At 40.6% G+C, this 9,555-nt stretch overlaps 1 protein-coding gene across 1 annotated transcript in view; it reads left to right on the forward strand.

The window, feature by feature from the left end:
* The first annotated feature begins 3,145 nt into the window (after positions 1–3,145).
* The window catches only part of CCDC47 (coiled-coil domain containing 47), a 26,895-nt gene continuing 20,485 nt past the window's right edge, over positions 3,146–9,555 (forward strand). Inside the window, exons 1-5 of the mRNA XM_019548462.1 lie at positions 3,146–3,519; positions 5,221–5,328; positions 6,974–7,148; positions 7,512–7,633; positions 8,566–8,631. Of these exons, the coding sequence (XP_019404007.1) occupies positions 3,259–3,519; positions 5,221–5,328; positions 6,974–7,148; positions 7,512–7,633; positions 8,566–8,631 (732 nt within the window). The 5' untranslated portion in view covers positions 3,146–3,258. The remainder of the gene's footprint in view (positions 3,520–5,220; positions 5,329–6,973; positions 7,149–7,511; positions 7,634–8,565; positions 8,632–9,555) is intronic.

Consider the following 9,555-nt stretch of genomic DNA (forward strand, 5'->3'; position numbering starts at 1 on the left):
ACTGGTCAGGCCACAGCTGGAGTACTGTGTCCAGTTCTGTGCGCCCCATTTCAGGAGGGATGTGGACAACATTGAAAGGGTCCAGAGGAGGGCCACACGCATGATCCGGGGACAACAGGGCAGACCCTACAGTGAGAGACTGTGGGACCTGAACCTGTTCAACCTTCACAAGAGAAGGCTGAGGGGGGACCTGGGACTGTCTATAAACTCACTAGGGGGGACCAGAAGGGTTTGGGAGAGGCCTTGTTTCCCCTAGCGCCCCCTGGCAGAACAAGGAATAACAGCCACAAGTTGTTGGAGAGTAGGTTTAGATTAGACATCCGTAAGAATTACTTCACAGTCAGGGCGGCTAGGAGCTGGAACCAACTTCCAAGGGAAGTGGTGCTGGCTCCTACCCTGGGGGTCTTTAAGAGGAGGCTTGATGCTTACATAGCTGGGATCATTTGAGACCAGATTTTTCTCCTGCCCAGGCAGGAGGTTGGACTTGAAGATCTACAAGGTCCCTTCCAACCTTACTTCTATGATTCTATGATATTTATCTGCCCCCAACTACCTGTCACGTGGCCCTTGATGGCTTGCCAAAAGTCAGTAAGTGGCCCTCCACCCAAAATAATTGCCTACCCCTGCTCTACAGCACAGTGCATCATCTGTCCTACTCCCAGTAAGGCACGTAACAGGAGGGCTTGGGGTAAGTGCTGCAGCCGTTCAGAAGGACCTAGTTCTGAATGCGCAAGGCTGCATGTTAGAACGACCAGACTTGGAGACAGAGGGTGCAATTGCAATTTGCTGTTTCCAACTGATAGATGCAGGTTGTATTTCGTAATGGGGATTACAGCTGGTGCTACTGTAGCCTCATTTTTTCCATTTACTGTTCTCACACTGTTTGATTTGCAGATGAGCAGTATATGGAAAAGCCACAGTCTGTATTCTTGGACAAAAATTGAAATGGTTGATCACCTTTTGAATAGTGGTTTTAGAGAGCATCTCTTTTATACAGCTATACAGAGTTAATCAACTTATTTGTCTCTTTATGGCAGTAGATAAAATATCATTTTACCCATAATTATGAATATGTTCCCAAGAAAAATGTGATGGGTATAAATTTTAGTAAATATCCTGTGTCTGAGTTCAGTAATCTAATCAATAATCTGATTTAATAGTTAGTTTTGGTGTTTAAACATTTTCCTTATTTCCATGTGTGTGCATGGGTTTGTTTGTTTTTTAAGATCCAGGGGTCTGGTGATGGAAAGTTGTATTTTATTTCAGTATAAATCATTGTTGGGAAATAAATCAGTTTAAAGTCAAATTGTGTGTCCCAGTTGGCTAGTCATTCTGTTGTGCAGTTGCTTTGCTTTGCCAAGCTATGTACAGGCAGTCCTCAACTTACAACATTTTGAGTTGCAGTGTTTCACACTTACGTTTATAAATTGACACCCTGTTTCAACTTTATGATGTCAGTTTCGACTTTACAACGCTTGATCTGATGTGATGCCATGTCAGCGAACAAGTTTGCTGTGTTGCTCATCTCCCTGGAGAATCTATCCAAACTTCCTTGGACACTTTCTTTAAGAAAGCAGCCAAGACTCCTGAGAAGACTCCAGCCAAGAACCCTTCAAAAAGTCCAACTAAGAGCCTTTCAAAAAGTCCAGCAAAGTCACCTCAAAGAAGTTCTTCCAAATCAATATGATTGCTATTTAAAATATGAATTTATTAATGTCTCTATATTACTCATCTATAATTGATCAAGTACAAATTCTGGGGTATTTTTGGTCAAAATAGGGTATTGGGCCTTGGTTCAGGAACCAATCCCCCATTTATAACATTGTTTCTTATGAGAAAATTGCTTGTGAGTTTTAGTGCTTTGACTTAAGAGCGGTTTTCAGGAACCAATTGTGTCATAAGTTCAAGGACTGCATGTACTTCAACAATTTACTGTACCAAAATGAGGGAGAGTTCATATTATAGATGTTAAGCAAACACTTGCTAAGAGCTGACTTACTTCTGGGTTCTTTAGGTACGCAAGTGTGCTTGATCTTTTATTCAAGGCTTTGTATATAGTCAGACCATGGTCTGTAGAGTCCACCATTCTCAGAGTGCTGTGTCGTAATCATTGTTACTTGTTTTAGTTGGTTGGGCAATCTCTGCAGTCTGTACTTCCATACTGAAAAGGAGTGGGTCTGCTACATGCCATAAAAATCAAATTTCTAAATTGTTAAAATGGAGTTCTGGTGCTTTTCAGGTTCCCATAGTACATTAAAGTTGTATTAAAGAATATTAATCGTCCCACACCTCAAAGAACCTGAGAACAAACATGAAGGGTTTATGGCATTTTAGAAAAAAATAAATGGAGAAAGAATTACTCTTTTTACACAAGCAAGAACAAAAATATCAAAAACTTCTTATTGGGAGAGAAGAGTGGAAGTTAAAGAATGATTTTTTGGGGTGGGGTTTGAAGTCTCTTAATTTGAAACTTTGCAGTTACTAGAGTGCAGAGGTGGGCAAGCTACAGCTCCTGGAGCAGGGGCTTTGGCATTGGGCAGCTTCATGTATGCCATGGATATGGGATACCAGAGAGAAGAGGTGGCCTGGTTCCAGTGCTGGCCCACTTTGGACCTTGGGTAGGTCATTCTGGCCCACCTGTAGAAAACATTGCCGACCTCTGCTATATCATGCTTAAAGCAAGGTTTCCAAATAATTCTATAAGCAAGTCTCTGTGAGGTAAGCAAAATGCTAGGGATCTGCTATGTGCGTCATTTTGCCCATTCTAGAATTGGCCTTGGTCACAGTACTGGATAAGAATCCAGTACTTGGTCACTGTACTGGATAAAAACCCAGGAGTTCTCCTGGTTTGTTGTGCTAAATGTTAGACATAAGTTCACAGTCTCCCTTCCTTCCCCTTATTTCTTGTCTAGTGATCCTGGGTTTAATAACTGGACTATGAATTCAATTCTGTCTGTCCTCTGCATTTCTATAATCAAGTAGCTCTTTAATGCATTAGTCTGGGGCGGGGAATTATTTCAGGCGGAGAGCCACTCGCTGAGTTTTGGCAAGACATTGAGGGCTGCATGACTGGCAGCCAGGGCCACATGCATATTAACTTCCTAAATTTTTTAGGGGCCCCGTAGTATTGATAGAATGGCCTGGCAGGCTGCATTTTGCCCACCCCTGATTTAGTACCTTAAGAGACCTGTATTCAATTCTGTCTTTTAGTCTAAAGATCTGTTGATTTTTTTTTTTTTGCCTGTTTTTGCAGTGACAATGAGGAGTGTGTTTCTTTTCCTTGCTGCTTTAATCATTTCCTGGGGCTTTTCTTTGGCTAAATTTGATGAGTTTGAAGATGGTGATGATGCTGTGGAGTATGATGATAATGATTTTGCTGAGTTTGAAGATGTTGTTGAAAATGTAGTCACGGAATCTCCCCAGAGGGTCATCACTACAGAAGACGATGAGGAGGAGGCCACAGTAGAGCTTGAAGGTCAAGATGAAAATCAGGAGGACTTTGACGATGCAGATGCACAGGTAGTGTCACATAATGCACTTCCTCATTTTAGCTGTACACTTGAAATGCCCCTTTGCTTGCAAGACCCAGATTAGCAATGTTATCCAAGATTGTTCTTTGACAGCTGTGTTGTGGGATGTTCTGTTCCAGCTGATCTCCCAAGCTAATCAGGTTGTCCAGGCTCAGTATTTGAATGGGATTTTGTCCTTTAGCAAATCCATTGTGGTTGTTAAAGGGTGCTCAGCTGCTGAATATATCAAGTTACAAATGAATGGAGTTAGTCATTCAAGATATGAGGCACCCTTGCAGAAGGGGAGGCATTAACTTTAGTGCCTTGGTTGCATGGTTATATATATCTTTGTGAAGATCCCATTACAGTTTTGGTTGCATGCAGTGTTACTTCATTTTCCATCCTAAACTATTTTATAGATTTTCTGTGTCCTATTGAAAAGCTATCACATTCTGATGTAGAACTATATGCATTTCAGTGCTAAATAAAGCAATCATTTAAGAAGGGGATGGATTTTAGTTTGTAAATCACTTTGAGATCCTTTGGGTTGAATTCCTAAACCTATACAAGTGAGAAAATGTTTTGTTAAAGTTTTATAAAGAAGTGAAGGAACATTTTCACTGCAGAAATGGTCTTGTTTTTACAAATCCATGTGGTGGTATATTGTTTGTACAAAAGAAATGAAAAAGCCAGTTCCCCCGCAATTTCCATATTAATTCAGGTTTTAAAATCATCAGCTCTAACAACAATACAAGTCTTCTACATGTGAATTCTCAAGTGTCACTAGGGTAGAAGAGGTAAAAAATCAGTACATACTTGATTTTTCTATACATCTGTGTATGTGTGTGTCATGGTGAGTACTGCATCACTGAAATTTAGCTACCTGAAGAAAGTAGAGTGCTAACCAGTTAGCACTTGACAGACCCTTTGCTGATGGTTAGTAGGAAAGATGGGGTGGGTGAGCAGGGCTTGTGTCCAGGCCACCAGAAGAAAGTGTAGGGGGGCTCACTCCAGGGCAGCTTGCTGCAGCCTGCCTTGCTGCTGTATGCCTGTTGCCTTGCCTTGCTCTGCCAGCACTTTCTGGCTCCAGGATGCAGCTGACACAAGCCGTTCTAGAAATCATAGTTTTGTTAGAGCAGTAGTGGAGTTTGCTATTGTTGGGTGGAGGGAGTGGGGTGGAGAACTGACCCCCATTTTTTGCTGCCAAAAAATTGTAAGCATTTTTTAGATTGTAAGCATTTTTCTTGTCCTCTGGACATAATCTTGGGCAGCAAAAAAAAATAGGATGAAAGTTTCTTATTGATAATAGCAAACTCCACTGCTGCTCTACAAAACTATAATTCCCAGAAAGCTTCATACTCTGGCCTGGTCTGTACCCCATTCCTGTGCCTGGACAAGTTGGGGAGGGGGTTGAAAGCAGTTGCCCAAGGCACATTTCTTCCACACTATGCCTCTGATGCTGGTGTTGGAGAGAGGACATCTTGACAAAATTGGTTGCTAGCTTGTGTTGCTATATCCTCATAGCTATTGTTATCTGTGGCAGATGAGCTGAAGTTAGCATGGCTGCAACTACCAATGCTGTGGTCACACTTTCATTTCACTGGGTGGACTTACCCCTACATGGAAAAAACATATTCCTTTACCTTTGTATAGTGTGTCTGTTTGCATTATTTTTATCAGGCTTTAAATGTTCATGTTCTTTCCTTCTTAGGAGGGAGATACTGAGAGTGAACCATATGATGATGAAGAGTTTGAAGGCTATGAAGAGAAACCAGATGCATCTCCTAGCAAAAATAAAGACCCCATAACAATAGTTGATGTAGGAATACATGTTTGAATGTCTTTCTATTCAACAGTTCATTATAATAATGTCTAGAGAGTTGGTCATACAAAAGGACTTCATTGTGCTAGCTGCTATATGAATATACAGTAAGAGAGTCTGTCCTGAAGAATTTACAGTTTGATGAGGCAAGGAGTTGAAAGGAAAACAGGCTTAAAGATACCCCTTTGTCATGTGACTTCAAGAGGGTAGTGGTAGAATTGAAATGCAAATATCCTGAGTTCCCGTTTCATGCTCCTCTCCACTGGATTATGCAGTCTTGCTTTAGAGTGTAAGCATGCAACATCTGAAGCATGCTCTCAGTCTCAGATGGCTTGCTTCTTAAGAATATGTTAATAACTTTATGGAATTGATGCTATTTTCTCTCTTCTTTCATTCTCAGATTATATTGATACCCTTTTCTAGCCCAGTTCTAGTTATAATATGGAATATATATGGATTAAGGGCATACTATGAAGACAATAAGTGTTTCTAGTAAAACTGTGTTTAAACATGTTTTTGGCCATAGCATTTCATATTGTACCTTACAAGAAGAAATGTTATGGTAGCAAACCATGGTTTAGTCTGTGTATCAGTTCTCAACATGTTTGGTATTTGGCATACGCAGGCAAGAAAAATGTGGAAGTGGCTTGGCTACAAATGCGCTGAGATAGGCTCCAGCTACACCAAAAGATAACTGACACTTCAGATTTGGAATGTAGCAAAGGAGACTTAGTTTAAATATTAAGGAAATTGTTCCATCTAAGGGAGTAGCTAAACAGGCTACCTAGAGATGTTATGAAACCCCTTCACTGGAAATTAAATACAGATTAGAATTACAGGGTTGGAAATGACCTTCGAGGTCATCAGGTCCAACATTATGGAATGGTTTAGGCAGGAAGGTTGACTAGCTGACTATTTGAGTCCTTCCAGCCCTGTTTGGTTTCTGGTTTTTTGTTTTTTTTTTAACGTGTGTGCGCTTGCACATACAGATTCACACACGCACAAAATAGAATCCATTTGCTGCTACCTGTAGCTTGAATACAGTGATTAAGATACAGCAAGTCAAGAGACTTAGCTCTTCTAAAATGTTGCAATTAAACTTGGCAATGAAGAGAAATCTCATGTTCTCTTATGCTGAGGGGCAACATTGTGGCAGCAAAGCTGATTGCTGTCTAATGACTTTGGAGTACTAACTCCACAGACAACAGGATCTGGCTGTTAAGATTTTTCTCCCTATTTGCTGCATTGCTCCAAACTTTTGGGAATGTTTCACGCAGGGTAGTAGCACTGCTTGAATACAAGTTGAATGGAGCCTAATATATTCAAATAATGCAGTAATGGGCATAATATGAGAACCAAATTGAATAATGTTTCAGTTGGGATGAGATGTCAGGCTGTCTGCTACAGTTGGGAGTTAATTGGCATGAGAGTCTGTTGTTGTTGTTAACTATTTTCCTGTAAGCCACGTATCAGTGGGGCCAAAAATGCCAAGTTGACTGAACTCCATTCCATAGCATTAGGGAAGCTAATTGCTGTCATTGAGGAATGAAGTTTCTCCAGTTGCTAATATAAACAAAGGTAACCAATTATGTAGATTGTATTAAACTTGACAAAACATTGGGACTTAATTTGCTTACCACAGGTTCCTGCGCACCTTCAAAACAGTTGGGAGAGTTACTACATGGAAATCCTCATGGTAACTGGTCTTCTTGCTTACATCATGAACTACATAATTGGGAAGAATAAAAATAACCGTCTGGCTCAGGCCTGGTTCAACACACACAGGGAACTGCTGGAAAGCAACTTCGCCCTTGTGGGTAAGTTCTGCAACTTCGCCCTTGTGGGTAAGTTCTGCAGTTGCCATAGGCAGCTTCTTTGAATGTGACTGATTTACATAATTGAGTGGGCTATTGAGAGGAATAGGAGGCGGGTGTGGGGGGTGTACTTGTTAGTAACAGTTCTGTGTGGGGGGGAAAAAGTAATAGTCCAATCTTCCAATTCTGAAATGCTATCTAAACTCTGAGATTATGGTAATTATGACATAAATTTTATAACCCATAATCTAGTAGAATGAGCTGGGAACACGCAGATTTTAAAACCAGTGTTGCTATGTCAGTATTTGAATCTGACCCTTGTAGCCCACTTACTTCCTCTTATTAACTAATTTGTTGTGGTTTTAGGGGACGATGGTACAAATAAAGAAGCTACAAGCACAGGGAAGCTAAACCAAGAAAATGAACATATATACAATTTATGGTGCTCTGGAAGGGTGTGCTGTGAAGGCATGCTTATCCAGCTAAAGGTAATGCTGAGGCTTCTGGCTGCATTATTCCATTTAATATCCGGAAACAGGCTTGGTTAGATGTTTTCCCACTCCAAGATGGTTAGCAAGGGGTATCAGTAAGACTTTATCATTCAAACCAGACAGTGGATAGCGATTGTACATGGGTAGTCAAAATGTTTCAGTGGCTTTTTTTTTTGTAAACCATCACTCGTATATCATTTTTTTAAAGATCCTGTATCTCACGTGATATGACTGACAGCTGGATACTTCACGCATCTTGCTGTCCAGTTCTGTGGAGCAATTGTTTCTGGTCCTAGTAGTGAATGAAAAACAGGGCTGTAAAATTGCAGGGGCCATTCAGTGCCTTTTTATCACTGAGCTAACACTTAAATGTAGTTGGTCCTGAATTTTAAAATAATAGACTTTGTTCCCTCCTTGAGAGGAAAGCAGTTGTGTAATTCTGGCTAACACTGCAGAACATGAACAACAGATATGACTCCCTTTTATTCCAACAATTTTTTTGTGTAAAAATTTCTCTGCAGTGCTTGAAGACTGAAAATAATTAGTTTTGAGTTGGGCCATGTGAATCAAACAATGGAAAAGTAAAACTGCTCCTAACAATGAGCCATGTGCTCTTCCGATAGTAAGTGTTTGCAAAATGAAAAAAGTAAACATTAAGTAGTAAAGTGGATGTTTAAGATGAGAATAGTAATTGGCAAAGACCATTTGTTAAAAATAGCTTTTTAACTTTTGAGCTTCCTTTACTTGCTATACTTCAAGCTTCTTGTTGGAGTTGTCTATTTACGGCTCTCAAAATTGATGCATTTTGATGTCAATTCACTTTATAGTAAAAGAAATTTATGGTATCAAAGAAACATAATTCAGTGAGATTTGAAGAGAGTTCAACAAACATACAAAATGAGTCTAAAGAGTCTAATGTTCTCTTTCAGTTTCTCAAAAGACAAGACCTACTGAATGTACTTGCTCGCATGATGAGGCCAGCCTGTGACCAAGTGGTATGTGCTGCATTCTTCCAACTCCTTTCCTGCTTTTGGTCTTTCCCTTTTACAAGCAGGTAAAAGGTGGGGTTTCTCTTTGTGCAGCTCTTTATAATGTTAAACACAGCATCTCTGAAATGATCTGTAAACACCTTTATGTTCCTTTTTTCTCTACATGATATGCCAAACTTCTGATGACTGGTGAATTATTGATGTATCTGTTGGTTTTATTGTTCATGTTGTTTTCTGAACATGGTCCATCACACTTGAAGTTTCAGCAAGATGAAATCTTGCTCTGTAACTTAATCTTTAAAAGTTCTTCAGTCTCTTGAACCTTGTTATGAGTGCAGACTAATCATACAGGGATCCTAGTTTTCTCTGTTTGGAAATTCCAAATTCTTTCATTTAAAAAAAAATCCAAAATTCTCTGATTAAACTTCACCCCCCCCACCCAAATCCACATTTTTCCATGATTAAAATGAAATGCTACCATATTAATAGATATCAGTCAAACAGTGTTTTACTGGTATATTTACAATTTGAAAGCAGTTTGGAAGCCTACCAGTACCTCACTCATTATTGTAAAAATAAATGCTAAATACCTATATACTTTGGCATTTGATTTTGGTTTTTTTTGTCATAGAAAATCTGAGCTCCCCCCACCCCCTTCACTCACCTGGATGCAGGTGCAGCTATGGTGGTCTCTTCTCCCCCCCTGCTTTGTGGCACTGAGCAACCCTGATATGACAGTGCCCTGTCCACACCATTGCCTGTCACACCCATGCCACAGCCCCCCCATCCCTGCCAGAGGGGGCCCCCAGCTGCCAGGGCTATGGAACCAGCTTGCCCACTTCGTGCTCCATGGGTGCCAGCTGCAGCTGACCAGCAGCACCCAAGCCCTGGCTGCCATGCACTGCTGCGGCCAGAGCAGAGCGCAAAGCC

Source organism: Crocodylus porosus, unplaced genomic scaffold, assembly GCF_001723895.1.
Source record: "Crocodylus porosus isolate Cpor-Errol unplaced genomic scaffold, CroPor_comp1, whole genome shotgun sequence".
Classification (NCBI taxonomy): Eukaryota; Metazoa; Chordata; order Crocodylia; family Crocodylidae; genus Crocodylus; species Crocodylus porosus.